The 17,457-nt window shown below is 40.0% G+C and overlaps 1 protein-coding gene across 1 annotated transcript in view; it reads left to right on the top strand.

The window, feature by feature from the left end:
• LOC150083005 (nose resistant to fluoxetine protein 6-like) overlaps positions 1–15,661 on the top strand; it is a 167,613-nt gene extending 151,952 nt beyond the window's left edge. Inside the window, exon 11 of the mRNA XM_090378350.1 lies at positions 15,507–15,661. Within this exon, the coding sequence (XP_090234476.1) occupies positions 15,507–15,661 (155 nt within the window). The remainder of the gene's footprint in view (positions 1–15,506) is intronic.
• Positions 15,662–17,457: the final 1,796 nt, after the last annotated feature.

The following is a 17,457-nucleotide window of genomic DNA, read 5'->3' as shown; positions in this document are numbered from 1 at the left end:
GATGTTAAACTTCAGTTACCACTTCTCAGCCCATCTGCCCAAATTTTCTAGATCCTGCTCCAGTAGCACACTGCAATTGCTGTCATTAATAACCATGCCAACCTTTGTATCATCTGCATACTTGGACATTAAGCCTGATATAACTTCATCAATATCATTGATAAATATACAAAACAACATCGGGGCCAAAATCGAACCCTGGGGGTACTCCACTAATAACATTAGTCCATGAAGAGCTGTGTCCATTGATTACCACTCTCTGTCTTCTCCCACTCAACCACCCTTTTATCCATTGTAGCAAGTTGTCCTTAATACCATACTGCTCCAATTTGTACAATAGTCTTCCATGCGCAACAGTATCAAAAGCTTTCCTCAAATCCAAGTATATGATATCAAAATTATTTTTTCATCCAGTTCCTTTGTAATCACATCATAGTATCCTATCAACTTTGTCAGACAAGACTTCTCATTAACAAACCCATGCTGTGTCTGAATTATTACTGTGGTCTGGTCTAGATGGTCCTGCAACGCTTCTTTAACCAGTGACTCCATTATTTTACCCGAAACAGAAGTTAAACTAACAGGTCTGTAATTATTCATGTCACCTTTTAATCCCCCCTTTATGAACTGGGGATACATTTGTACATGTGTAGGAGATCTGCAGATTTACTTAAAAAGTACAGGTCAATGTTGAAAAAAGGTTGCAAGTTAGGATTAAATTTGAATGTGCCTGCAATCCTACCAAGACATGATAGGATGATGAGAGACTTGTCAATCAATTCAGCCCTGGAGAGATTGTGCAAGGCTCATGGGATAGATAGGCTCATAGAAACAGGAGAGAGAGATTGCTTCTCTCCTGTTTACAAGCACAGGGATGGGATACACTTAAGTAGAAAGGGTGCAAGAATATTTGCTATACTATCGAGGCAATGTTAGGTGGGTTGGAAAACTGCTAGCTTGGGGGGAATTCACAGACTAATAGATTAATAGTAGCCACAGGCAGAGGGGGAAAATGATTTTTGCACTGCTTCTACTGGAATGAGCAGCAGCATGGAAAGCAAGTTGCTGGAGATTTCGGGAACTGCTAGGAGTCATGAAACAGGTAAATACATGGGCCCTGTTAGAGTAACAAAGAGCAAGAATAGGTGTATGTATACTTGCATATACACCAATGCTAGGAGTATAGTAAATAAATTTGATGAATTTGAAGTGCTAGTTAAGACATCCAAGGCGGATATTGTTGGGATATATGAGAGACATGGTGTCACTCAGATATAAGGAATGCAGAATTGGAATTTGGGGGGTACAATGTGCACAGAATGAATAAACAGGATAGAAAGGGAAGAGGGATTATGCTGTCAGTTAAGAAACACATTAAATCTAAGGAAGTGCATCCAGTTGACATAGCTGGACAGTGCAATGCTGAGTCAGTTTGGTGTGACATACGCACTGGGAAAGCAAAAATGATGGTAGGAGTTTTTTAAAAGGCCTAATGACTCTGATGCATGGGTACAATGAACAATTAAACAGAGAAATAGAGTGGGCCAGTTAATCAGAATGTCTAATAATCGGGGATTTTAACTTCCCAGATATTGACTGGAACTTGTGGGTCACACACTAGCAAGACTTTTGTGGATTTAAGAAATAATAATAACGTATATATCCAGTAAAATATAACTTTAATTAAATAGTTTGGAGCTTTCAAGGCTGAACATGCCTCTTTGTTAACAAATTCTAACAGAATGGAAACTTGAGAGATAAAATTATTTTAACGGATACAAAGTTGTGCATACAGTGAGGCATGCGAGGGCACGAGATAGGCATTCAACCTTTAGATTGGTGTTCATTGTTGCTGCATGGACGTGCATAGTTTTGCCTCCAGCGCTTATCTAGACTTAAAACAGTTGACTCCAAGATGGGGGTGTAGTCTCATGCATTTGCAGCAGTTCATGGCTCTTGAATTGCACAATATATTAAGTGACTCTAACCAGAGGCGGTGGCGAAAGTGTCGGGACTGGTCAATCACTTCATAGTCATGCTTGGGATTGAGGTCGTGGTTGGTTGACCAGAAGTGTTCTGCGATTGCGGACTGGTTGGTCTCAGCAAGGTGAATCGATCTGTTGTGTTCTGCAAGGCGGCCTTGAAGACGTCTCAAGGTCTCTCCTATGTAGCAGCTGTCAGTCTTTGCAGGCTATGCGGTATACTACACTGCTGTGTAAGAGAGGGGGGTGACCAGAGCATTTACGTTGGAAACTAGAGAATGTAAGTTCTACCAGGCAGCTGCATGCATTTTATGTGGTATTCTAGGAGGATTTTTGAGATCTGGCCCGACATGCCAAGATAGTAGGGAATGTAGGCGATAGGCACATTGTCCTGAGTTGATAGTGGTCTCGGGTGGACTGTGAGCTCTTGTGCTTGTAATAAGCCCTTGTCCAATATGTGGGTTGGATAGCCACAACTGATCAAGTCTGTCCTCACTCTGGAAATCTCATTGCGCCTAGCTTCATCTGTGCTGGAGTGGCTCCAAGCCCTGGAGAATAGAGTGCTGTTGAGATGGCTAGAGGGCATGGCCAGATCTGTAGTTGGTGAACTGTCTGCACCACATTGGCTTACAATATACTGTACTGAGGTTTCTAGATGTGGGCCCACATGTTTTACTAGGACATCCAAGAATGGGAGAGATCCATCTATTTCTAACTCTAGAGTGAACTGGATGAACACTGACAAGAAATTAGGATGCTCTAGCAGTGTTGCTTCGGAGCCACTTGGGATGATGGTGAAGATGTCATCGACGTATCTGAACCATGCTGTAATAGGTACTGGTCGGCTCAGGAATATCTATTCTTCCATGGCGATGTTGGCCACGAGAAACTAACAGGGGCACCCATGGCACTGCCGTGTACCTGATGGTATTAGCATTACCAAAGGCAAATGATGCAAAAAAGCAAGCTTATATAGCATCAGCCAAAAAAAAAAAAAAAACCCTTATCTCAACCATCCACTCGCTCCAAATTTTTTTCAAGTTCTGCTTTGAATCTATTAAAGCTTCTAAAACTTCTACAGCGACACATGGAAGTTTGTTACAGCAATCAACCACCCACCTGCAGGCTAAAGGCAAACTTCCACACATCTATCCTACAACCGTCTTTCCTCAATTTGAATTTATGCCCTCTCAGGCGATTATTCTGAGCAAGAGGAAAAATCCCATCAGCATTGAGCATGCTCAAACTATTCAAGGCTTTATACACCTCAATCAGATAACTTTGCAGGTGCCTAGTCGCCAGACACTAATTTTCAAAACTTAGGCCTTTCTTCATAAGAGCAAACCATTGTTCCATTCACTAATATTTTTCCCCTTCTCTGTACTCGTTCCAACAGCTCTACATCCTTCTAAAAATGAATCCTCCAGACCTGTATACAGTACTCAAGATGTGGCCTGACTGCTTTATACAAGTGGATAATCACCTCCTTATCTCTGCTAAAAAAATTCCTGTATATCATTGACAAGACACCATGAGCTACTCTTGCAGACCATCTGTACTGCTCAGAAAACTTCATATCTGCCTGCACAATTACCCCCAGGTCCTTTTCATTCTCTACCACTGTCAATGTAGTACCACAGAGTTGATACGTTACTCTGGGGTTACTGCTTCCCATATGCAGTACTTTAGATTTGTCAATGTTAAACTTCATTTGCCACCTCTCAACTTTTCTAGATCCTGTTGCAGCAGCATAGTGTCATTAACAACAGTACCAACCTTCATATCATCTGCAAACTTGGACATTAAGCCTAATATACCCTCATCAATATCATTTATAAATACAGAAAACAACAATGGACCCAACACTGAGAGACCCTGAGTGAACCGTGAGGGACTCCACTAATAACATTAGTCCACGAAGAGAAGCATCCATTGATTAGCGCACTCTGTCTTTTCCCACTCAACCATCCCTTTATCCATAGCAGCAATTTGCCTCCAATGCCACACTGCTCCAATTTGTGCAGCAGTCTTCCAGGTGCAACAGTATCAAAGGCCTTTCTAAGATCCAAATATATGATATCAAAGTTATTCTTTGCATCCAGTTCCTTTGTGATTACATCATAGTATCCAATCAAATTAGTGAGACAAGACATCCCCTTAACAAACCCATGCTGTGTCCGAGCTATAACTTAAGTGTTGTCTAGATGATCCTGCAATGTTTCTTTACCCAGTGCCTCCATTAATTTCCCTGGAACAGAAGTTAAACTAACAGGTGTGAAATTACCTGTGTCTCCCTTTGATAGTCCTTTGTGGATTGGAGTCACATTTGCACACCTCCAGTCCATGGGTACCTCCCCTGAATCCAGGGAAGCTCTCATAATTATGGCTAAGAGTTTGCTTACTTCCTTTGCCACCTTCTTTAATATAACTGGATAGATTCCATCCACCCCGGGTGCCTTTCTTATGTTTATCTTGAACAATTTCTCCTCCACTTTACTCTTAGTTATTACAAGATTATCTAGCTTACTACCAGAGTTTAATGCACCTCTGGCATTCCCCTCCCTGAATAACTCCTCATGTGTGAATGTAGATGCAAAATATTCATTTAGTCATTAGCTACCAGAGCAGGATCACCAGCAGTTGAACCATCGATATCAAGTGGACAAAATCTGATTCATCCCCTTCCTTCTAGAGTTTACATAAGCAAAGAACTCGTTGCTGTTTTTCTTTACATCCTTTGCCAAAGATTTCTCGTAATCTGCCTTCGCCTACCTAACCTCCTTTGTGACATGGTTACAGACCAGCTTATATCTATCATAGGCTTCTGTGTCCCCTGTTATTTTATATGTATCCCATGCATTTTTCTTCTCGAGCTCACATCTGGTGAGTATGGGTTGGCACACCCAGGGTCCGGAACTGGATATCATTATTCTTCTTTTTCTTGGTGATTCCCTTTGATTTTTTTTTCTCTCTCTCTCTCTCTCTCAGGGTAACTCGGGAATTTTTTTTTTTTTTTTGGCTAGTGCAGCAGAAGCCTCAGGCTTCCTTGCACCATGTAGCTAATAATAATAATAATAATAATAATGTCTAATTAGTTCATCTGACATCCATTTAGGCCTAAATCTTGAAATATATTTCTTAGTTGGTATGAAAAGCCTAGTAGCTTCCAAGATTAATTCTTTGAATGGTTCCCATTTTGAATTTGCTGTTGGTAACATCATCAGTTGGTCCCACCGTATAGAATTTAAATACTGTCTCAGACCACCGTAGTCACCTTTACGAAAGCAAAAACCCTTTCCTTTACCCTTGATGGTAGTTACTTCTTTGAGTAAATCCCACTTCAGCACATTGTGATCACTGCCACCTAGTGGTTCCTTTATCTGCAAATTCTTAATGCATGAAGAATCACTACTGATAATCAGATCAAGAATATTACTCCCTCTAGTTGCCTCCCAAACTTGCTGCTTAGAAAACAATCATCCAATAAATCCACAAAAGGCTTGTTAGTGTGTGAGTGAACCAGAAATTCCGGTCAATCTCTGGGAAATTAAAATCCCCCATTATAAGACACTCTGATTTACTGGCCTACTCTATTTCTCTGGACAACTGCTAATTATACTCATCAGATTCATTAGGCCTATAACACACACATATTCTCATTTTTCCTTTCCCAGTGCTTATGTCACACCAAACAGACTCAACATTGCATTGTCCACCAACATTAATTGGATGTCTTAGATTTTATGTGTTTCTTAACTAGCAGAATAACCACTCGTCCCTTCTTGTCCTGTCTATTCTTTCTGTATACATTGTACTCCCAAATTCCAATTCTGCACTGCTTATGTCTGAGTGACACCACGTCTCTCATATATCCCATCAATATCCGCCTTGGATGTCTTAACTAGCACTTCAAATTCATCAAATTTATTTACTATACTCCTAGCATTGGTGTACATGCAAGTATACATGCACGTGTTTCTACTCTTAGTTACTCTAACACAGCCCGTGTATTTACTTGTTCCACTACGACTCTCAACAGTCCTGGAAATCCGCATTGCCTTCCTTTCCAGGCTGCTGCTCAATTGCATTTCAATAGAAGCAGTGCAAGAATCACTTTCAACTTTGCCAGCGGCCACTGTTAATCTATTAGTCCGTGTATCCCCCACAAGCTAGCAGCTTTCCAATCCACCTAACTCTGCCTTGATAGTATCAGCAAATATTCTTGCACCCTTTCTATTTAAGTGTATCCCATCCCTGTAGAAGCAGTCTCTCCTGTTAACAAGCACAGACCAGGCTGAGAAAAATTCTACCCCTTGAGCCTTGCCCAATCTCTCCAGGGCCGAACTGATCGACAAGGCTCTCATCATATACTCCCTCCTATCTTGTCTGCGCAGAATTGCAGACACTTTCAAATTCAACCCTAACTCACGGCTTTTTTTTCAGCATTGACTTGTTAAGTAATTCCGCCGGTCTCCTGCTCTTAATATAATTAGTGCCAATGTGTACAACAACATCATCCTTTGTGCCCTTAAAAGATATCTGCTTGACAACGTCACCAACCTTTGCCCCTGGCAGACATACCCTGGTCCTGTTCCATCTATTCTTTTTGCACAATATGTTCCCCATTTCCCTGACAATAATCACCCACAACAACTAGTTCCATTGAGACCAGTGCATTCTGCCTTGGGGGTTGCATGATGTGAAAGCTCTGGCCTTGATGTGGGTAGCTGAGAGCTTGATAGGCCCCTCAATTTAAATCCTTCAAGGCATCCACCATATCCTTCAAGCTCTCATATAAGCCCATAACAATGCTGAGTTGGCACCTGATTTCCTCAATGGTATAAGGAATCCTCAAAGGTAAAGACGCTGCCTGACAAGCACAAGTTGAGGGCAGTACAGATGTTGTCTGTGGAGAGTGATGTTCTGTTTGGTAGGTTTGGGTCATTCTCTAGAAGCCTCTTGGTTCAGTTTTCTGCCTGTTGGTCTGGGATCGATGTAAATAGGGACACTTTTGTGGATTTATTGGATGATTATTTTCAACAGCAGCATGTTAGAGAGGCAACCAAAGAGAATAACACTCTTGATCTGATTATCATCAGTGATTATTCACGCATTAAGAATTTACAGATAAAGAAACCACTAGGTGGAAGTGATTACAGTTGTTGTTTGTAGTTTTTTGGCACAAAAGCTGCTTTGGCTATATTGCACCTAGTGATCACAGTGCACTGATGTGGGATTTACTTAAACATATAACTACCATCAGGGGTAACGGGAAGTGTTTTTGCTTTTGCAAAGGTGAATTTCTAAAGGTGAAAGTACATTGGTCTCAGAGATTCTTTAAGTTCTCTACAGTGGAAACAACTGATGATGTTACCAACAGCAAATTCTAAATGGGAAGCATTCAAGGAAGTAATCATGGAAGCTACAAGGCTTTTTGTTCCAACTAAGAAATACTGTTCTAGGTTTTGGCCCAAATGGATGGCAGATGAACTAATGAGACTCATGGCAGAGAAGAAAAATGCATGTGTTGTATTTAAATTATCAGGCAACACAGAAACCTATGGTATATATAAGTTTGTCTGCAATCAAGTCACAAAGGAGGTTAGGCAAGCGAAGGCAGATTATGAGAAATCTTTTTCAATGGATACAAAGGAAAACAGCAAACACTTCTTTAGTTACATAAACCCTAAAAGAAAGGGGATGAATCAGATTGGTCCACTTGATATTAAAGATTTGATTGTAGTTTAACTCCAGGGGCTCACATCTGGTGAGTATGGGCTTGGCAAACCCAGGGTCCTGAGCTGAATATCATCATTCTTCTTTCTTTCTTTCTTGGTGATTCCCCCTTCTACTTCTCTCTCTCTCTCTCAGGGTAACACGGGATTTTTTTTTTTTTTTTGGCTGGTGCAATATAAGCCTCAGGCTTCCTTGCACCTTATGGCTAATAATAATAATAATAATGATCATTCTCAGATAGCTTACAAACTGAATGAGTATTTTGCATCTATATTGACACAATCTGGCTCTCTCCTTCTTAGTCAATATTGACCAAGAAGGAGAGAGCCAGATGTTTATCAAACTTTAAGGGGAGTTAAATGATTTTGTAATAACTGAGAGAAAAGTGGAGGAGAAAATGTTGAAGTTAAACACAAGGAACCTGAGGTGGATGGGATCTATCCAGTTATATTAAAGAAGGCAGCAAAGGAAATAAGCAAACCCTTAGCCATAATTATGAGAAATATACCCAGATCCTTAACATAATGTGGCCTCTACAATGCCCCCCCCCCACATATACACTACTCAGACTCCCTCCAGTCACTATCTGGCAGAGTAGAGGTAGCAAGAGTATACACTAGCTGATCAAGAAGCCTCCTAAATAGTTACCAATAGGTTCGGTCTGGTGTACTAACTAGCAGCCGGCCTGCGAACATCATTTTAGAGCTGTACCCTCAAAATGTAAGGAAGATTGGATCTCGCCATGATGTTCATCATAACCTCAAAAGTCATCAGTCATACTGCATGATGGAAGAGATGGGGAAGGGTTGGCCGGAACTTAGCTCTGGAGACTAAACATGGGTTCCACCACTTCAAGCCTCCAATAAGCAAAGTAGTGGTATTGCACCTGTTGATGAGTGTCATCTACCACCTAGTATTGCCTGGTAACACAGAGGGGCGGCATTCCTTCATGTGGTGTGGATGCCATACCTCAACCCCTGCTTACTTTGGTTCACACCTGGGTGGTCACCCACAGTGCACTTGTGCATGGAGGTTATACCCAGAATTACTAACAGTCCCACCATCATGAAGGTACAAGCAGAAGATTTGGCTGTCACAGACTGTCCGGACTTTGCCGAAATTGGGTCCACTTGACTTGAATGACACCCGAATATCAGTTCCATCAGCATTTTAGACTCCCAGGTAGCAAGTACAGCTTGTCTGGCATATCTGAGAGAATGCCTATGACATGATTTAGAAAAGTTGGGCATATGGGCTGAGAAGTAGCAACTAAAGTTTAACATTGACAAATGCAAAGTAATATGGGTAAAAGTAACGCCAAAGAAACATACCAACTGTGTGGTACTACATTAGGGTGGCAGAAAATGAAAAACGCCTGGGAGTAATTGTGCAGTCAGATATGAAGTTTTTTGGGCAGTGGAAACAGGCTGCCAGAGCAAGTCATGGGGTATTGTCAATGATACTTCTTCAAACAGGCCTCTGAGATTGGGTATATTCATATTGTAGTTTTAAATGTTTTTCACCAACCTTATGTAGAAATAAACCACAACGAAAACGAAAACTGGAATCTTGATAACTATGTATTTACAATAAATTATATTTAACTTTACAACTAAAATATATGAAATATACATTTAAAATATACTGGGTTAAGAACAATAAAATACATTAAAATATACTAAATTAAAAGTGATAAAACCATAGCTTTCGAAGGCTCCTGCCTTCTTCTTCAGCAGTATTTTCTTTGTTCTGCAGTGCATCTTTAAATACCAGCAGATTCACGGTACTTATCATGTGTTCCGTTCTCTTGTGTTATGGAAGCGGAAGTGGCTTGGGAGTGGATCATATGGAACCGTTCATCCCTTCTGAGGATAGTAGCCTCAAAGAAGGGATGGATCCGCGTTCCTCTATCTCTGTTAATGTTCACTGTGGAACAGATCTGCAAACTCTCGAGCCACTTGCGGTCCCAGAACTTATTCGCCCGATTGGTGATGATAGCATCGTCCGGGGAGATCTGGTGCTGCTTCTCCCAAAAAAAAAAAACATTTTTTTTTTTTTGGGAGAAGCAGCAAAGATCTTCTCAAAGATCATCTGGGGGAGCACACTAAGGCAATAAAAAATGCGGAGTATGGTAAGTCTGCCGTGGCCGAGCATTTTTGGGAGAAGCAGCACCAGATCTCCCCAGACGATGCTATCATCGCCAATCGGGCGAATAAGTTCTGGGACCGCAAGTGGCTCGAGAGTTTGCAGATCTGTTCCACAGTGAACATTAATAGAGATAGAGGAACGCGGATCCATCCCTTCTTTGAGGCTACTATCCTCAGAAGGGATGAACGGTTCCATATGATCCACTCCCAAGCCACTTCCGCTTCCATAACACAAGAGAACGGAACACATGATAAGTACCGTGAATCTGCTGGTATTTAAAGACGCACTGCAGAACAAAGAAAATACTGCTGAAGAAGAAGGCAGGAGCCTTCGAAAGCTATGGTTTTATCACTTTTAATTTAGTATATTTTAATGTATTTTATTGTTCTTAACCCAGTATATTTTAAATGTATATTTCATATATTTTAGTTGTAAAGTTAAATATAATTTATTGTAAATACAGGCAAATATAATTTATTGTAAATACAGGCAAATAATTTATTATAAATACATAGTTATCAAGATTCCAGTTTTTGTTGTGTTTTATTTCTACATAAGGTTGGTGAAAAACATTTAAAACTACAATATTGTCAATGATATACAGGAATTTTACAAGTAGGTTAAAGAAAGTGATTAAACCTTTGAATAAGGCAACACCTTGAGTACTGCATACAGGTCTGGAGGCCTCATTTTAGCAAGGATTTCGAGTTGCTTGAGTGAGTACAGAGAAGGGCAACAAGATTAGTGAGGGGATTGAAGGGGTCCTCTTACCAAAAAAGCCTTAAGTTCTGAAAATTACAGCATCTGGAGACTAGGCACCTGTGAGGTGATCTGATTGAGGTATAGGTCCTTGATACACCTCAATCCCACCAGAATTGAGCAGGCTGAATTCTGGTGGGATTCTTCTTCTTGTTCAGATTACAAACCTGAGGGTGATAAATTCAAATTGAGGGAAAACAGCTGTAGAATAGATGTGTGGAAATTTTCATTTAGCCTGCAGGTAATTGAATGATGATTCTTCTGACTCTGATGATGATAATGACTCCAGACAAGCTTCAGACTCTCAGGCTAAAAAGATTGATGAGGAAAAAGCCAAGGATGTTATCCAGTACGTTGCTTTATTGATGTTTTGAACATGTATATCCTGGTATAATATACTGTAAATGAAATTTAACTATGAACAAACTTTTAATGCCATCAGGCAATTGTGAAAAATCATTTACACAGTTGCCTCATGGCAACAAGACTGCTTATGCATATAATTATGTTTATTGTAAGTTAATGGCAATCATTAGTATCAATTTATATACAATCAAATCTCAAAAATGGTATACACTTAAATAAAAAGGGTGCAAGAAAATTTGCTGATGCTATCAAGGCATTGTTAGGTGGGTTGGAAAACTGCTAGCTTGGGGGGGGGATACATGGATGGATAGGTTAACCGTAGCTGCTGGTAGAGGTGAAAGTGATTTTTGCACTGCTTCTATTGGAATGCGCAGTAGCCTGGAAAACAAGTTTCTGGCGATTTCATAGACTGCTGGGAATCATTGTGGAACAAATAAATACATGGGCTGTGTTAGGGTAGCTAAGAATAAGAACAGGTGTATGTATACTTGTATGCACACCAATGCTAGGAGTTTAGTAAAAAAATTTGTTGAATTTGAGGTGCTGGTCAAAACATTAAAGGAAGATACTGTTGGGATATCAGAGATGTGGTATCACACAGGTATAAGGAATACAGAATTGGAATTTGGGGAGTACAATGTGTACAGGAAGGGGAGGAGGGGTTATGCTGTTAGTTAAGAAACACATAAAATCTAGGGAAATGCATCTAGTTGGTATGGGTGGACAGTGCAATGTTGAGTCAGTTTAGTGTGACCTAAGCACTGGGAAAGTGAAATTGAGAGTAGGAGTGTGTTATAGGCCTAATGACTCTGATCAGTATAATGAACAACTTTACAGGGAAATGGAGTAAGCCAGTAAATCAGATTGTCTTATAATGGGATATTTTAACCTCCCAGATACTGGTTAGGACTTCTGGGTTGGTCACTCGCACACTAACAAGGCTTTTTTGGATTTATTGGATGATTGTTTTCTATAGCAGCATGTTTGAGAGGCAACTAGAGGTAGTAATACGCTTGATTGATTATCAGTAGTGATTCTTCATGCATTAAGAACCTGCAGATAAAGCAACCACTAGGTGGCAGTGATCACAGTGTGCTGATGTGGGATTTACTCAAAGAGGTAACTACCGTCTGGGGTAAAGGGAAGGGTGTTTGCTTTCATAAAGTTGACTATGTTGGTCTGAGACAGTTTTTAAAGTCTATACAGTGGGACCAACTGGTGAAGTTACCAACAGCAAATCCTAAATGGGAAGCATTTGAGGAACTAATTTTGGAAGCTACTAGGCTTTTTGTTTCAATTAAGAAATACTGTTCAAGGTTCAGTCCTAAATGGATATCAGATGAACTAATGGGACTCGTAGCAGAGAAGAAAAATGCATGGGATGCATATAAATCATCAGATGACACAGAAGCCTATGATAGATATAAGCTGGGTGCGTAATCAAGTCACAATTTGAGAGAATTATGGTAATCCTGCAGTTCAGTGTCATGAGTCAAGGTCAGCCCGCAAATCACCACCCGCTCCAACCTGGCGTGAATCGTATTCTGAAGGGGCAGTTCCGACTTGACTGAGCATGTGCGACACTGATTATATACTAGCCACAGAGTAGTAAAATACTCTGTGATACTGGCAATGTAATAAGTACTTGCAGTGGTAATTTTTTTTTTTTTTTTTGTTTTCAGAAAGAATAAATACAATTTTCTGACTACATAAGAATTTGATTATAAAAATAAAAGTTGATAGTTATAAAAACGATAATGGAAATAGGTAATTAATTTTCAGGTAATATATTTTGTATTGCCTGAAAATAATAATATGAATATATTTTGTGATTATTTGTAATAATTTGTGAAAAGGTGAATTAAATAAAAATACATATAGTACTTAATGCTATAGATCCAATGATTTTAACTTTCTATCTATATATAGTGTGTGTGTATGTATATATATATATTTTTTTTTTTCACAAATTTTATTTCTAATAAAAAAATCCATTATTCCATTATTGTTTTTATAACAATCTACTTTTATTTTTATTATCAAATTCTTATTTAGTCAGGAAATTGTTTTTATTCTTTCTGAAATAACCCCAGGGACTCACATCTGGTGAGTATGGGCTTGGCACACCCAGGGTCTTGGGCTGAATATCATCATTCTTCTCTTTCTTGGTGATTCCTTTCCACTTCTGACTCTCTCTTTCTCTTGGTGTAATAACGATTTTTTTTTTTTTTTTTTGGCTGGTGTAGCATTCCTTGCACCATATAGCTAATAATAATAATAAAACGAAAAAATAAAATAAAAAATGACTACGAGTACGTAGTACATTACCAGTACTGTATATAGACCGGCAGATAGTGTCGCGCATGCTCCGTTACAATTCCCAGCACAGACCGGCAGATAGAGTGAGTGTCACACATGCTCAGCAAGTTGGAACTGCCCTTCAGAACACAGAATAATAAAATATCTTACTTCTCTGTGCCTCAGAATACGATTCACGATAGGTTGGAGCTGTGGGTGACTTGCGGGCTGACTGTGACTCACGACACTAAAGTGCAGGATTACCAGAATTGTTTGTAATTTTATTACTCTGATGTCAGTAATTTTTTTTAATTGAAAATTCGTTGCTGGATCATTTACAGATCAGAGAAAAATATTATAATAGGAATATCCACCATCACTCGGAACTCTTCAACTTCCTTTCTTTGAAATTCGACGGTCTAATTTTTCTAATACGGAGGGTCGCTTTATGCTGGTTCACTTTTCGAATTACTGGAATGGACTGCACTGCTCAGAACAAAGATGCAGTAACTTAAACCGTTTCTGCATGCAAACCACTGTTCTGAATAGGTTTAACAGAGTGTTGACGAAAACTTGCCCTTTTTCGTTTGCGATGACTCAATTATTTTGAGTAGGTAATAACTAATTTTTTTTTTTTTTTTTTCCGTTTAGGAATTTTCATATTAAACTAGTGTGTAATTTTGCTCCTTTTTGAAAATGAGCAAAAAATATAATCAACACTTTCGTGTTGACTATTTATTAATCAATGACTAATTAATCAATGGTTGAAAAATGTTAAATCTAAGTACTGGCTCTGCAAATTTGACGAGCCGACCGAGTTAGCCAGGTTGGTAAAGTGCCTCCCTGGCAACCCCAAGGTCGCGGGTTCGAATCCCGCCTCGGGCTTGGATCAGAATAAAATGCAAAAACTTAGGGAGGTGCATTATGGCCACAGTAAGCCAATGCGCCAACAACGGGGAAAAAAAAAAAAAAAAAAATGACGATGATTATTTAAATGTTATTGTAAATGCACGCTGACAGCCTAATTAAGTGATATTGAAAAGCATCGTAATACAAACGAATCACAAGAAAGCCGAAGAGACCTTTAGTTTTCAGAATCAGACTATTGCCGTTCATGAAAATTGGTGATGCAGAACGTGCAACGGCAAAAAGCAGCACAGCGTTTTTCATAGATGTGCAGGAAGATGGAGGTTTTGTGGGTCCCTCTTTAAGAAAAATATTGCAAAATTTCTTTGTATATATTTTTTAAAGCTGATGTCACTCAGACCATGGACATTCGAAGCCCAAATGTAGTGCAATTGTATCATATTGTATATTGAAGTAATTTATTGAAACATTAAAACAATACAAGTCCTTTCTCCCGCCAATCACGAAACATTGGCTCAGCTGTACACGTAAATCAGTCAAACTTAACTTAAGTAATTAAAATAATGCATTTGTTTTCCAAAAATTTGGTGAACAAATATTTATTCCCACGTGCATCGCCTTGCAAAATATCATGTTGGCGCCCATGACTCCAATGCCACCCAACACGACAGTGTGACGAAGGGGAAGTCGGAATGGAAAAAGACAGCGGTGGTTAAAATTATTATTATTATTATTAGCCATATGGTGCAAGGAAACCTGAGGCTTATGCTGCACCAGCCGAAAAAAAACATTTCTGAATTACCCTGGAAGGGGGGAGAGAGAGAGAGAGAGAAGGGAATCACCAAGAAAGAGAAGAATGATGATATCCAGCTCAGGGTCCTGGGTGTGCCAAGCCCGTACTCACCAGATGTGAGCCCCAGGGGTTCAAATTATCTTACTTTTTCAAATCTTACAAAAACATATGAGCGTGAGAACATATTGCATGCAAGTGACGGGCATCCTGAAGCTTAAGCTTCACTGTAAATCTGCCTCTGCACGTACTTCTATTATTCTTTTCTTTTATAATTTTCTTATATGTATTTCATAAACTTGTTTGTTCCGTGTGTTCTATTGCCAAATGTTTGGAAATAATACATTATTGCCATTCTGTGTGATTAATATTATTATTGACATGCTTTCCTAATATTCAAATAAAGATAATAATCAGTAAAATAATAATTGATAAAACATGTGCGTGTATAAGTGTTCCTAGGTCTATCTAAAAAAAAAAATTCAAATACCTGGATATGTCACTGAAGGTTGGTGGATTTAGAACTTCACTTTATTTTTAAAATATAATTTGTTTTACAGGAATTGTGAATTCTGTATTGTCCTGGAAGCCATTTTGCATAGCTAGTCGTCTTAGTTACATCGCTTATCTGATTCATCCTCTCGTTTTAATGTACCGCACAGGAAGACTTCGTCAGCAACTATATTATAGTCACTTTGATATGGTGAGTAGATAACGTTGTCCGATCATTTCTAAGTAAACATCAATTTGTACTAAAAGTCAATTTTTAAAATCGTATCCGCTCGTTCAGAGCTCAGTAGTAAATTGAACGGTTTTTACTGCGTGAAGGATGATATCTACCGTAAAATGAGTGCACTTGTTTAGCATAAGAAATGTAAGTGGCGTGACCTGTCACACAAATAGTCGTGTAGCACATTATTATTATTAGCTATATGGTGCAATGAAGCCCGAGGTTTATGCTGCACCAGCCAAAAAAGAAAAAAAAAAATTCCCGAGTTACCCAAAGAGAGAGAGAGAGTGTGTCAAAAGTAGAAGGGAATCACCAAGAAAGAGAAGAATGATGATATCCAGTACATGAATAGTTTGGTCGACCTGTGGAAGCTGCAGTACCTAATACAGTCGACATGCCATTCTTTCCAAGTCCTGTACATCAGTTTTAATCCGTATGTGAGACAGCAATTCGATCGAAAACCATAATTCTCTGATAAAGTGTAAAGTGTGTTTAGGGTCAAGCGGCACCAGGGGTTTCCCCCATCTCCGCGTAGTTTACATTGTGGCTGAACCAGTTGACTGGAAAAGCCAGAGATTTAAAAGTGTATGGACTTTGTATATATTTGATGCCTTGTACCGTTGTTCATCTGGTCATTTAGCCGCCAGATCCCCTACTGAGGCCCGACGTTGTCCCACTTTAGCCCCGTGGAGGCAGACCAGGTACTCACTAGTATATAGTTCACCCTAGCAGGTCCTGCCACCTAATTTCCTAAGATTTCAGTGGCTAGGCCCTTAAAAAAAAAAAAAAAATCGTGTACGCGTCGCGGGGAGCGCTAGAAGTCCAAAATGTTGGGCAAAATTAATTTAGATTGGTGATTTTAGATTGTGTGGGGCGTGTTCACATTGCTATCAGATAGAGTGGGGCGAAGGCTGAAGACTGGGGGGGCAAATAGACAGAAATATGGAGCCGAAAGGGAAGGCAACTCCAGTTTACAGTGGGGCATGTCCATGCCCCACCAGAGGGAAGAAATAGGGTGGGGAGGGGACAGTTTACTGTCCCCTCCTCACCTGCCAGGAAGAGGTGAGACAGTGAGCCAGACAAGAGAGCTGGCTCAGGTTGCCAATGTGGCCTGTGTGCATGGGTGGGAGCAAACCAGACCGCAGGATCAGGTCCGCACCATCCAGAAAAACTTGAGGCCCAGCAGAGGCGATCCAATGTTGGTTTGGCTGAACAGGTTGTGCAAAATGTCACAGTTGGGAGTCATTCATGGGACTGTTGTCCCGTCCGGTAGTCAATGTTCTGGGAAGTGGAGTTTTCTCACTTCTCATAAGAGTTCCAGTTTTGTCTTGCATGAAGGATCAAGCAGTCAAACCTGACATCTGGTTGGGGGTATCTGAGAAGCTTTGTCACATCTATTCGAAGTTTGCAGGCAGAGGAATGGTCAAGCGTCTAGCATACAGGTTCTGGGCAAACTTGGTGAACGCTATATATGAGGCTTCATCTTCCAGTAAGTAGTGTTCCCGGTTTTTGGGATTAAGGCGCACTTGGATGATTAATTCAACACGAAGATCTTCATAAAATTCGCAGTCATCCATCTGGGGTCCCCAGGTCTCCACAGAGCCACATGCACACATTGGGTTGTTTTCGAGTCCGAGAAGGTGTAATTTGTGGCGGATCGCTCCATGTCCTGTTAGGAGATACGTGCTGTACAATCCAGGGCAAAGCCATACCGGATACTGTGGGTATATTTGTTGTAGATCGGGGAGGAACCTCCGCGTGACTTCCCCTTTTGTGGAGGT

Source organism: Mastigoproctus giganteus, chromosome 7, assembly GCF_048544385.1.
Source record: "Mastigoproctus giganteus isolate SK-2022 chromosome 7, ASM4854438v1, whole genome shotgun sequence".
In the NCBI taxonomy this organism is placed as follows: domain Eukaryota; kingdom Metazoa; phylum Arthropoda; class Arachnida; order Uropygi; family Thelyphonidae; genus Mastigoproctus; species Mastigoproctus giganteus.
This window is presented reverse-complemented; position numbering and strand designations above follow the sequence as displayed.